We start from the raw sequence: 13,533 nt of genomic DNA, 5'->3' as shown, positions 1-13,533 counted from the left end.
GGAGGGAATGAGAGAAGAGAAAGGGGGAAAGAAAGAAAGAAAGAGGAGAAAAAGGGAGAAAGAGAAAGGAAGGGAGGAAGGGAGGAAGGGAGGAAGGGAGGAAGGGAGGAAGGGAGGAAGGAAGGAAGGAAGGAAGGAAGGAAGGAAGGAAGGAAGGAAGGAAGGAAAAGAGTGCGCCTCATCTGTTGGCCATGGAAGCCTTGATCACTCATTTATCTGACAGCTGAGACAAATCTCAGTGGGGTATCATACTGCCCCCACTGCACCCAATCAGACCTTCTGTCCTGTGAGCATTTTAACTTTCAGAGTTGACCAAAGCTGGGCTCAGCTCAGCTCAGCTCAGCTCAGCAGGGTGTCAATTAAATCAACCAGTTAAAGCTGCACTCCAGGGACTTAGTGCAATCCCACAAAGTTTTATTGGAGGAAATTATAATGTTCCAGGGTTTCCTGAAGTGCAAAGTGTAACTTAGAATGGGTGCATGTCAGCCACATCATTTGCAGGTCTCCGTTTGCAAACATTTTAGTCCCAGGAAGAGCTGCTGCTTCTGAGCTGGTCCTAGTTTCAGACTGCACGACAGCTCTCAGGGATGCTGTGAGGGAGAGCCTTACACAGCTCCGGGGGGCTCTCCTGGAACACCGTCAAGTCCCAGGGGACCCCCGTCTGTGGGCAGACCCTCAGGAGAATTCATCCGTGCAACAGAACGTGTCCCTTGTGTAATCATACACTGCCTGCACTATTCACTCTCGTACTGAGGAGCCGGCTCTTTCCCATCTGCTTTACTGTGTGTGCGGGCTTCATTATCTCTGTCTCCTCATGGACAACTCTGTACTGTGTGTATATTTTTTAAGCTGTCTCAAATCCTTTAGGGAATATATATATATATAGTGTGTGTGTGGAGATGGGAACAAGGATAATTGTGTACTACTAAATATTGGGTTGCTGAAAAAGTCATGACATATTTTTCTACATTTTTGTATGCAAAAATGCATCATGACTTTTCTGACAACCCAATATATTGATTAGTGGTTTTATAGAAAGCTTTGTATTGCAAAAATTCCCACATATTCATCTTTTATTTGTAGTAAATACACATAAAATTGAGGACATTTAAGTGCACAGATTGGGGGCATTGAATTCCATTTGTTAAAAGTCTCTTAATTAAAGCCCAGTCACCAAGCTGCCAGGTGTCTGAGTGGCCATGGTGAGCATAGTGGGCCCCTTGTGCTGATCACACCTACAAGTCACGCTAACCAGGACTCATTTGTGTTACTTTCAAGAATACTGATGGCAATTTTATGTATTACTGGAACTATGTAATTCACTTCACACTGATGAAATGTGAGTACTAAATGAGATTTTTTTTTTTTAACAAAAATTATTCAGTTGACTCAGAGTTCTGTGACAAGGTGGGAAGACTTCCATTTCAGAGCAACCCCAACTATAAATAGAAAGAACAGGTCTTACTTGGCACCTCCAACATCACAGGATCGAGGGCGCCCTGAAAAAGACTGGGCCTGGGGAGAGACAGAAAGTTGGTTTTACTGATTGTCTAGTCAAGTTCAAGTTTTTACAAAGTACAAAGTTTTTATTCTTCCTAAAATCAAGGTCAAGTTTTTTTTTTAAAATGTGTCATTGTAAGTAATGTGGGAGCTGCAGGGAACACAAGCGAAAGCCAGAATGTAGAAACAGTGGACTCACACACAGGCCATGTGTGTTTTGACTAGACTTTTCCAGGCAGAAAGGAAATAGAGCATTCACAAATCCTCTTATGCTGATGCTCCCTGAGTTAATAATGACTAATGCTTTCTTTTTTTAAAAAAATATTTTATTTATGCATTAATGAGAAAGATAGGAGAGAGAAAGAACCAGACATCACTCTGGCGCATGTGCTACTGGGGACTGAACTTAGGACCTCATGCTTGAGAGTCCAAAGCTTTATCACTGCGCCACCTCCCAGACCTCTAATGACTAATGTTTTCTTCACAAAGATGGATGTCTTAAATTAAAGGTTTTAAATACACATTCCTTCTCCAACTGGTCTAAGAGGAAAAGAAGAAAGCAAAAGGGTGAAGAAAGGCAATTAATATTCGAAGAAAGAAAATGTTTCAACTGGAAAGTAAGCTCTGACAGGCAGGTACTTTTGACCTGTTGGTGGCAGCATCCTTTTACCTAGAATGTTTGTCAATAGATATTAAATAAATTTATGTAGGAAAATACAATCCAGTCAACACAATCCTTCTGCCAGAGTGAGTTGTGGAATGATGTACACCAACACACTTGATGAAGAGGAGCACCTCCTCTCAGACAGCAGTCCCCAGGGCTCAGGGGTGAATAGTGTTCCTGCCTTCTTTGCTGGAGAAGACAGATATTCTCATAAAGTCTCTAAAACTACTTGGGCTCCACATACACAGAAAAAACAGTGACATAGTTCTCCTATGCCTACATATGTCAACTTTAATCATATTCCTTTGCCCCACAAGACTGAAGACCAAATACATCTTGCTTTTATAAAAGGTCCTCAAAGCCCACTCTCATGCTAACAATAATTATCTTGAAATACTTGACATAAGAACGTGAGGCTGGATGAAAGAAAGTCCACACAGCAGGGTAGTTAGGTACAGAGACAATACAAGCACTGAAGCCATTGCCAGCACCCTACTTGCTTCTATGGCAGGTGAGGTTTGCAGAATACCAGGATGGAGAGTCAGCTAGTACAATTGTGGGTACAAATACTCAAATGCTCATAAAAATTATAAAAGAGATGACTTGTTTACTGACTCTGAGGACTCAGGTCAGATTGCCCTTGATTATGAATGAGATAGTTGGAAAAATCAGTTATTCTGCACAAAAGCTGGTCAGAAGAAGAAAGAATTGGCTATAAACAGAAGAATTTGCCTATACTTGTAACCAGGCTACAGTGTTCTTAGTAACATGAATGAGACACAGAGGATTAACAGTCTTTTTTGTATAAATGAGTTCATGTGAAATTTTGGATATTAAGAAGAGATCACTATCCTAATTCATTAATAGTACTGTGATCCTTTTGTATTTGAACATTTCTTCCTTATCTCTGCCCCAGACATTCTCCTTTCCTCTTTTTCAAGTCCTCTTGTTTTTCCTCTGCAGGCTCGTACAATGACCTCTGAGGTGCAAGCACTCAGTGACAACAAACAGGGCTGCGAACTGTTCACCCACCTCCTTGGTCTCCCATAGTTGCTTTGGCAGTGGCTTGGGAACATTTAACAGATTTTCTTCTTTCAATGGGCCAGGGAAAGACACCGCTGCAGGGGAGGGGAAACATCACATTCATTGCATTAGAAGTTAGCCATCCACCTTTATCTAGATAAATGATCTTTGTAAAAAAAAAATGATTTATTTAACAAGTATTTATTGACTGTCTACTAGGTAAAGTCTTCTGTGGGGTCACATCAATGAGCAAGGTTTAGATTCAGTCTTAAAGGGAAAGGGTGGCACATAAATACCCATGACCGAGATGGGAAAGGCCAGTGAGAGCTATGGGGACAGTGCTGCTGGAGTTTAGAGAAGGAAGAGACAGACAGGCCTCTGGGGTTAGGCACGAGAGAGTTCTTTATTTTATTTTATTTTATTTTATTTGCCTCCAGGATTATCGCTGGGGCTCGGTGTCTGCACTGTGAATCCACTGCTCCTGAAGGCCATTTTTTCCTATTTTGTTGCCCTTGTAACATGTTGCCCCTGTTGTTTTGTTGCCACTGATGTTGTTGCTGGATAGGACAGAGAGAAATCAAAAGAGATGGGGAGACAGAGATGGGGAGAGAAAGACAGACACCTGTAGACCTGCTTCACCACTTGTGAAGCAACTCCCTTGCAGGAGGGAACTGGGGGCTCGAACTGGAATCCTTATGCCAGTCCTTGCGCTTTGTGCCACGTGAGCTTAACCCGCTGCACTACTGCCTGACCCTGAGAAAGTTCTTTAGAGATCCAGGAAAAGGGAATTCTCAGAGAAGGAAACAAAGAAGGAAAAAAAAAAAGGCCTGGAAAAAATACACGGAGGACAGCTATTAAGTAGAGTTGTTCTTTTTGAATTGGAGTAAAAGTGGTAGGAAAGAATGTTTAGAAGGTGATGGTCAGGGGCCATGTGGTAGTGCACCTGGTTGAGTGCAAGAACCTAGGTTCAAGCTCCAGCCCCCACCTGCAAAGGGGAAGCCTCACAAGCAATGGAATAGTGCTGCAGGTATGTCTCTCATTCTCTCTACATCTTTATTTCCATTCCCTCCTCTCAATTTCTTCTGTCTTATCAAATAAATAAATAAATAAATAAATAAATAAATAAATAAATGTTTCTTTTAGAAGATGATAGTTAAATCAGAATGGTTCTGTAAATTGGGCAAGGAGAGTAGAAGCAGAGAGCTGAGGAGAGACCCATAATAATCTAGAACTGAAGGAAGCCACAGAGAAGAATCTTATGTGGATGGTAACTGGTTATACATGAGAAGACGGGGATGAAGAGGAATTGAGGAATGGAGGCTGGATAGCTGAAAGGGCCCTGGTGGGTCTGCAGAGCTGTAAACAACTGGGCTCTGTACCAAGGAATATTTCTGGGGCTTCCTGCCTTTACAGTTGCCAGATGACTTGGAGCACTGAGCTCTAAAACAAGAGAAAACTTCTTGTTCTCAGAAGGAAGACAGCACAGGAGGGCCAAGCCTAGGAATTAGGAGATCTGACGTCAGAAGGTGACCCCAGAACTGCAGATGCTGTTAGGTTTCAATGACCACATAAACTCTGGAGTGGCTATCGGCCCTCCACACAAAGATAATAGAACTCAGAGTCACTTAAAGCAGAGACCAAAATTTCAAAGTTAACCCTGAAATACAGAAACAAAAACTCTAAACTCAAGTTTACCTTTCATTTAATAAAAAAGAGCTAAAATAAAACAATAAAACTAAGGCTGTGAGTCCATGCATGAGTGCAGGGACTCCCAGGATTAACTGGGCATAGCTCCAAAAACACAGTAGGAAGGAGAGCAGGAGGCCTCCTCAGCACCACCAAAGCAGTGCTCACTTCTGCTCACAAATGCCAGATTTTATCAACATTCCAGGGGTCTCTGAACGTTGATATCTAAAGACACTTTCTCTTTCAGGAAACCTATTTTGTCAACATCTTTGTCTGATTCTCTTTTCTTCCAATGTTACCTGATGTAACTGCTACTAGTAGCTCCCTAAGGGCTGAGGCTCTTTTCTTCAGTGGTGACAGGAGCCTAAACCTGTGCCTGCAGACACCAACCCTAAAGCCAAATCTCTAAGATGGAGGCCAGGAATAGGTTTGGGCAGTATTTATAAAGTAACGAAGGAGAGACTCAAGCATACAAACTACTCTGGCCGTTACTGGTGGAGAACAGGAAGCGCCTCAAAGGCTGAGTGGGGAGATGTCATGACTTGAAGCCAATTCTCTTAAGAGGCTGGTCATAGAAACAGGCTCAGGTAGACTCACTCCAGCATTTCAAGTGGGATTGTCTCCTTATAGAAGTTCATTGTTAATAATCTCTGTTTATGTCTAACACCGGTTTGGAATTCTGCAATGATTTTCACAGTGTTCATGCAATAACCTTGAGGCCATTTCTTTATTTCTATCCTAGAATTAGGTGCTTGCTGATGTTTAGCTTTTTATGGTTTCATTCATGGCCTAAAACAGATTCCCCAGAAAGAAAGATGGAAGATAAAGATAGAGAATGTGGTATGATGCAGCTGCCCTTGATTTATCACATTCCCCATGAGTCCTCACATCTGTGATATATAAACCTAACTGCTCTCTTTTAGCCATGAAAATTAAATTCCAGATTATAAATATTTAGACTTCAACAGTGCGTGACAATGAAAGACAGAAAGAAAGGAAGGAAGGGGGGGGTCAGGCGGTGGCGCAGCAGGTTAAGCGCATGTGGCGCAAAGCGCAGGGACCGGTGTAGGGATCCCAGTTCGAGCCCCAGCTCCCCACCTGCAGGGGAGTCGCTTCACAGGCAGTGGAGAAGGTCTGCAGGTGTCTATCTTTCTCTCCCACTATCTGTCTTCCCCTCCTCTCTTCATTTCTCTCTGTCCTATCCAACAATGAGCGACATCAACAATGGCAATAATGATAACCACAATAAGGCTACAACAACAAGGGCAACAAAAGGGGGAACAATGGCCTCCAGGAGCGGTGGATTCATGGTGCAGGCACTGAGCCCAACAATAACCCTGAAGGAAAAAAAAAAAAGAAAAAAGAAAGAAAGGAAGGTAGGAAGGAAAGAAGGAAGAGAGGAAGAAAGAGAGAAAGAAAGGGAAGAAAGAGATAGGAAGAGAATGGAAGGAAGAAAGAAGAGGTGAAGAAGAAATGAATTGTCAGACCCCCATTCGTCAATGGCTTTAAGTGTCACCTACAGTAGCTCTCCAACAAGACTTTAATTGACGTTATGAAACCCACATCCTCTGCAAGGGTTGCAACTCCAATCTTCAGTCAACTTGCATTTTCCTTATACTATTATGTATATGTAGATTATTGATGCAAGCTTTCTAAAAGGACAGAGACAGGTAGTACTGATGAGAGAAAGCTGTTGGAAAAGTTATTTAAGTGACCAATTTACCAATATTTTCATGTGGTTACAACTTTGGCATATGACTTAGGGGAGAGGGCTGTGGAGGGATCAGATAATGAAGAGCTTTTGTAATCTCATCACACCCTTCCTTTCTGTGGCCTAAGGAAAGTCTTAATTTTACACAGCATCTCAGAAAAGTAAGCCAATCAGCAGTTGTCAGCATTTGGGGGAGTCTTAGAAACATGTTTAATTAGTTAAGATGTGGAAAAAAAAATTCTGTATACTATAGAAAGCTTCCCACTCAGGGGCTGGGGTGATGGCATAGTGGTCATACAAAGAGACTTTCATACTTAAGCTTCCAAGGTCCCAGGTTTAATCCCCAGACCACCATAAGCCAGAGTCCAACAGAGCTCTGATCTCTCTCCGTCTCCCTCTCACCACATCTCCTCATTCAAATAAATAAATATAAAACAACAATAACAAAGCTTTTCATTCAGCATAAGTAAGTGAGATCAATCCATACCTTCCCCATGTACATCATTCTCTCCATCACAGAAACCTAGAAGGAAAGATGTTTTCTGTTAATGATCTGAAGTAGAATTTAGAAAATTCTAAGCAATATCCACACACTGAAGTTCATTCAAGGTTTGTGTCAACATGTATACTATTTTTTTAAATCGGGGGAAAAAATGACTGCCAGAAAATATTGGAGTCATCATTTAAGCAACAAACCTCAGTGATAATCCTGGTGTTGGGGGAGAAAAAAGCAGGAGTAGATAGCATAATGGTTATATAAAGAGACTTTCATGCCTGAGGTGTCAAGGTCCCAGGTTTAATCCCCCACAACACCATAAACTAAAGCTGAGCACTGCTCTGGTAAAAAAAAAAAAGGGGGGGGGGAGACTTGGGATAAATTATGGCTTAATAAAGTATTTTAACCCATAAATTCAGATTACATAGTATAATATTTCCTTAGTTTCTAAGTTAAAACCAAAGAGGTGTATCAAGAATATAACATGTTACCATTCTTGGAGCAATCAGATATACCAAGTGAATTTTCAATATAAATGTGAGGTTAGAGAAAAGCTCCGAGCATTGAGAACAGCCGTTAACCCGAAACCAACTGTTCCTTGTTCTGCGTAAATATTTCCACCTGTACCCACCCTGTGATAACTATAAAAATGTGGGATGAAAAATGATCGGGGTCACAGACTCTCCCCTCTCCCCTTGCATAGAAGGGTGTCGGCGGCCCAAGCTTAAGCTTGCTAATAAAGGCTCTTGCTATTGCATGTGATTCTGGTCTTCTTTGCGTGAGATCAGAACTCGAACTTCTAGGCATAACGATAAACTCATGATAAATTTCTGAATCTTTTACATGTTTAAGAGTTTAGATAAATTTCTAGATTAGTGATCTCCAAGTTAACCTGGTTAGTCTCTAAAAGTTAAACCAAATGCAGAATAATAATTTAACATATATGAAGTTTCATGAGTGTTGGGTATGACCAGGTGAAACAGAGTAGTTGAGCAGATAGAACAAGTCAAGAGATTCGGAATACAGGTAGGAGAAACTTTAAACTTTAGTGCAGTCACAGGCACAGGGAAGCCTGATAATGTCACAGGCCTAGCACACTCTGAAAGACTGTGGTCAGAATCTAAGTTAGAGGCTGGGTGGTGGCACACTTGGGAGAACCCATACAAGGACTCTGGTTTAAACCCCTATTCTCCACCTTTAAGGGGAAAGTTTCAAGAGTGGTGAAGCAGCGCTACAGATGTCTGTCTTTCTCTCTCCCTCTCAGTTTCCCTCTCCCCTCTTGATTTTGATCTCTATTGAATAATAATAGTAATAATAATAGAATCAAAGCCAGCAATTTAAAACCTTTACCCCAGTGCACTTAAAAACTTGAGTAAACCTGCAATAACTTTGATTCAAAGGGTGAGAGAATGGGCCTGAGAATCTGCATTTTAATTGATTAATTAGTTAATTAATTATTTTTACGAGAGCACTATTCAGCTCTGGCTTATGGTGGTGTGGGGGACTAAACCTGGGACCTGGGAGCCTCAGTACACAACAAGGTGCAGAGAGACAGGGTGTAGCTCTACTACCAATCACAATGTTAAAGGATAGAAGGGAAGCTCAGGTTCATATTTTCTGGGAACCCTCATATTTGGGAAAGGTCAACAAAAATTCAAGTTCGATGCAGCCATCAGATATGGGTGTTAAAGCATATCTCTGTAATCAGGCTCCAGGCACTGTGGGTTTGTTTAATTAGTAAGGCCGACCTGACCCTGGAACATGAGGACTCAACTGGGGGTCACCATGTAAACCTGCCTGGATAGCACCCAGATCCCTCCTCTCATGCCCGATTAGTGTCATCCTCTCTGTAGGAGGAAAGAAAGTAGGCTTCATGAAGGCGGTGGCACCTAGTTAAACAGTGGAAGATGCCATTATCAAGAGATATGGTTAGTGTTTGCTTGAAATGTACCAAGCACTGTCCACTGATGATTTCATGCCACCCCCAGCATCTCTGTGAGCAGGTCACTCTTTTAATTAATTGATTTCCTTTTGTTGCCCTTTTTTTTTATTGTTGTAGTTATTATTGTTGTTGTTACTGGTGCCATTTGTTGCCGGATAGGACAGAGAGGAATGGAGAGAGGAGGGGAAGACAGAGAGGGTGAGGGAAAGATAGACACCTGCAGACCTGCTTCACCACCTGTGAAGCGACTCCCCTGCAGGGGGGGAGCCAGGGGCTCAAACCGGGATTCTTAAAGACACCTGGGCTTAACCTGCTGCGTTACCGCCCGACTCCCAAGCAGGTCACTCTTAAGCTCATACTGTAAGTTCTGGGATGAGAACTCTGGCCTATATGCCCTTGAACTTCACCTGGAGATAGACCCTTAAAGTGAGGTAGAAGGGTCTGCAGGAATGCCTCAGTGTAAATGTCTCAGTGAGGAGGTGTAAGCGATGGAGGGGTGGCTGAGCAAGTGCCCTAAACTGGAACACAATGGAGGGGAGAGGAGAATGGATTGGAGAAGCCTGCTGGTAAGCTGGTTCGTTACAGGGAAGAGGCACTTGGTTAGAGAAATGGCATGATTACAACTAAGCACTAGATTGCTCATGCAGCAAGATATGAGATAGACTGAAAGGAAGAAGTCCAAAGACAGAAAGACTAAGCGAAAAATCAAAAAATAGTTCTGGCAGGAATGGGTGGATGGGAGGTCTGGAAAGGGGCATATTTGAGCCCCTGCAGAGACAGAGAAGGGGTGTGAGAATAGAAAACTCCCAGAGTTTGAGTTCAGGGACCTGAAGGATGGCAGTGGTGATAACAGATATCTTAGTACAAAAATAGTCAAGCCGAGATTTTTACTGCAGGAAGAAAGAAAGAAAAAAAAAAGCCATGGGCAACACTATAAATAAAAGGGTTAAAAATAAAAAGGACAAGTTGTGACTGCATATCTGGAAACAGAGGAAGCTCGTTTGTCAGTCCCACAGGGGACAGGACAGCAGGGACCAAAGCTGCAGCAGCGTGGCAGGAGCCCTGGCTGCTCATCCACCAAGGGTGGACCTCCCTGCTTGCACTCTGACTCCCAAGCCTGGGGAATGTGAAATAATTCCTGCTAAGGTCTTGACTTCCTGGGTAGACAGGCAGCAGAAGGTGGCTCCTAAAGGAGTCCCTAGTGCTACCGTGCTCTATTCTGAGCTCTCCAGATACCTGGGTGAGTCTTTCTGTCCCTATTAGATCCCAGGTGGGCATGCCCTCACTTGTCACTAACAGGCTCCCTCCCCTCAGGTTATTTTCCTTTTTTTAAAAAATTTATTTTTTATTTTTATTTATTTTATTTTATTTATTTTTTGCCTCCAGGGTTATTGCTAGGGCTCAGTGCCTGCATCACGAATCCACTGCTCCTTTCCCCCTTTTGTTGCCCTTGTAGTCTTGTTGTGGTTAGTATTGTTATTGTTGATGTCGTTCGTTGTTGGATAGGACAGAGAGAAATGGAGAGAGGAGGGGAAGACAGAGAGGGGGAGAGAAAGACAGACACCTGCAGACCTGCTTCACCGCCTGTGAAGCGACTCCCCTGCAGGTGGGGAGCCGGGGGCTTGAACGGGGATCCTTACACCAGTCCTTGTGCTTTGCGCCACGTGCACTTAACCCGCTGCGCCACCACCCGACCCCCAGTTTCCCTTTTCAATCTTCTCTTCTTACCCATGAACGTCTAAGGAGGTGGTCTGCTGAAGGCAAGTTCACTGAGGGAGCTGAAGCCATAGGCACCTCCTTCTCAGAGGTGGAGGTGGTAGGGCTGCGGTCCCTGGAGGTCATGGCATCAGCTTCTCAACCCTCACACACTCTCCTGACCTTTGATCTAGATTGATCATGAAGGGATGGGAACACCCCTCCTTTTGAGACGGGCAGTGAGGGGACAGGTATGGGACAGGGTGAGGCGAGTGTCAGAGTGCCTTGTGGTTTTCTTGCAAGGTGGGAACTGATGATTACACTGTGTGCACCTTGGACCATGGCCCAGGGAGATGCTGCTACAGAGGGTACTCCTCAGATGCTTCATAGATCCCCAGCACTACCTAGGCTGTAGGAGTCCTCAGATGCTCCATGGGTCCCCAGCACTACCTAGGCTGTAGTACTCCTCAGATGCTCCATGGGTCCCCAGCACTACCTAGGCTGTAGTACTCCTCAGATGCTTCATAGATCCCCAGCACTACCTAGGCTGTAGGAGTCCTCAGATGCTCCATGGGTCCCCAGCACTACCTAGGCTGTAGGAGTCCTCAGATGCTCCATGGGTCCCCAGCACTACCTAGGCTGTAGTACTCCTCAGATGCTTCATGGGTCCCCAGCACTACCTAGGCTGTAGTACTCCTCAGATGCTTCATGGGTCCCCAGCACTACCTAGGCTGTAGCAGGGCTCAGATGCTCCATGGGTCCCCAGCACTACCTAGGCTGTAGTACTCCTCAGATGCTTCATGGGTCCCCAGCACTACCTAGGCTGTAGTACTTCTCAGATGCTTCATGGGTCCCCAGCACTACCTAGGCTGTAGCAGGGCTCAGATGCTCCATGGGTCCCCAGAACTACCTAGGCTATAGTACTCCTCAGATGCTCCAGGGGTCCCCAGCACTACCTAGGCTGTAGTACTCCTCAGATGCTTCATGGGTCCCCAGCACTACCTAGGCTGTAGTACTCCTCAGATGCTTCATGGGTCCCCAGCACTACCTAGGCTGTAGCAGGGCTCAGATGCTTCATGGGTCCCCAGCACTACCTAGGCTGTAGCAGGGCTCAGATGCTTCATGGGTCCCCAGCACTACCTAGGCTGTAGCAGGGCTCAGAGGCTTCATGGGTCCCCAGCACTACCTAGGCTGTAGCAGTCCTCAGATGCTTCATGGGTCCCCAGCACTACCTAGGCTGTAGTACTCCTCAGATGCTCCATGGGTCCTCAGCACTACCTAGGCTGTAGCAGGGCTCAGATGATCCATGGGTCCCCAGCACTACCTAGGCTGTAGCAGGGCTCTGGCCTTTCTCGGGAAATAAACAGATAAAATCTTGTTTTAGACTGCACACATTGCCAGAGAAATGATCATACTCCTCCATACAGATTTTGGATAATTAAACAAGATAAGAGAACTCATAAAAATATTTTCTGGGGGGCCAGGTGGTGGTGCATCTAGTTGAGCGCACATGTTATAATGCACAAGGACCCAGGTTCGAGTCCCCAGTCCCCACCTCCAGGGGGAAAGCTTCACCAGTGATGAAGCAGTGCTGCAGGTGTCTCTCTCTTCCTCTCTATCCCCCCTTCCCTCTTGATTTCTGGCTGTCTCTATCTAATAAATAAATATAATACAAAATAAAATAAAGATTACTCTCTGTGTGTGTGTGTGTGTGTGTGTGTGTGTGTGTGTGTGTTGGGGGGGCCAGGTGGCACCTGGTTGAGCACACACAAGGACCCGGGTTCAAGCCCCTGGTCCCCACCAGCAGGGGCAAACTTCACAAGTGGTGAAGCAGGGCTGCAGGTGTGTCTCTCTCTCTCTCTCTCTCTATCTATCTCCTCTCCCCTCTCAGTTTCTCTCTGTCTCTATCAGATAATAAATACATAAATATTTATTTAAACAATTTATTATTTATTGGTTGTATAGAGTTTATTTCCATCATCTGCATCAGCTGTTTACTATTTGTGTCTAATTGTCAGGTAATTCAGTAATCATTATGAAAGCTGCTAAGCATTAACCAGACTACTGGTGTTCCTAGGACACACACCTCTGCTCATGAATGCAGCATACTTGATTGCTCATGTAGTTGAGCTACAAGCAGATGGCCCTCTGTCATCTGCTCACAACACTGAGCCCCAAATAGTGGGAACATGAATTGGGCTACATCATTATGCTCCAGAAAGATTCCCAGGGAAAGAACAGTTGTTATTTCTTCAGTCATTCAATAACATTTTCCATCATTTCTTAAATCTTTACTTTATTTGGTTGGTCCTATAATAAGAAATACCTCTTTGCAAAGCTAGTTGATATTTTTAAAATCCAAAAGGAAAGAAAATGAAAAACTTTAATGAATTACAGGGGGAAAATACATGAAACTATTTAAAATAGCTCCCATCCTTGGAGACTCGAATAATATTTTAAACACACTGGCTTTCCCATGTAAACACATCCATATTTGGATGTTTCTGAGTCCCACTGTGCTTGTAGGGCAACTGTGTGGCTGCAGGCCTGGGTTCAGACACTTGAAGTCTGAGAGCAGTCCACCTTCCACAGCTGGAGACGCTAGGGTCCTGCAAGTTCTAACTACTGACTGGAAAGGCAGTGGCTGCCATGACTCTCAGGTCAGTCCAGGAATCTGGCCCCAGGAGTTGTTTCTTTCTGCTTTTTGTGCTGCTGGTCTACCAGGTACTGAATTCCACCCGTTCTGACCTAAGCTCACTTAATGCCCCTTGGTTCTCATTTCTTCCTCAGGCCACATCACTCTGAGCACTCTTAGC

At 44.1% G+C, this 13,533-nt stretch overlaps 1 protein-coding gene and 1 long non-coding RNA gene across 2 annotated transcripts in view; both read right to left on the bottom strand.

Annotated features, from left to right (window-relative positions):
* The window catches only part of CRTC3 (CREB regulated transcription coactivator 3), a 115,315-nt gene that overhangs the window by 15,818 nt on the left and 85,964 nt on the right, over nucleotides 1–13,533 (bottom strand). The window contains exons 7-9 of the mRNA XM_060179507.1: nucleotides 7,072–7,107; nucleotides 3,197–3,282; nucleotides 1,466–1,515 (exon numbers count right to left, since the gene is read on the bottom strand). Coding sequence (XP_060035490.1) covers nucleotides 1,466–1,515; nucleotides 3,197–3,282; nucleotides 7,072–7,107 — 172 coding nt within the window. The remainder of the gene's footprint in view (nucleotides 1–1,465; nucleotides 1,516–3,196; nucleotides 3,283–7,071; nucleotides 7,108–13,533) is intronic.
* On the bottom strand, nucleotides 9,773–12,088 carry LOC132534938 (uncharacterized). The gene is made up of 3 exons (XR_009546697.1): nucleotides 11,996–12,088; nucleotides 11,582–11,949; nucleotides 9,773–11,535 (listed from the first exon to the last, which is right to left on the bottom strand). It is a non-coding gene; the product is annotated as an uncharacterized LOC132534938 (long non-coding RNA).

The sequence above is a fragment of the Erinaceus europaeus genome, chromosome 20, assembly GCF_950295315.1.
Source record: "Erinaceus europaeus chromosome 20, mEriEur2.1, whole genome shotgun sequence".
In the NCBI taxonomy this organism is placed as follows: Eukaryota; Metazoa; Chordata; class Mammalia; order Eulipotyphla; family Erinaceidae; genus Erinaceus; species Erinaceus europaeus.
The sequence above is the reverse complement of the archived record's forward strand: the minus strand, read 5'-3'. Positions and strand labels throughout refer to the sequence as shown.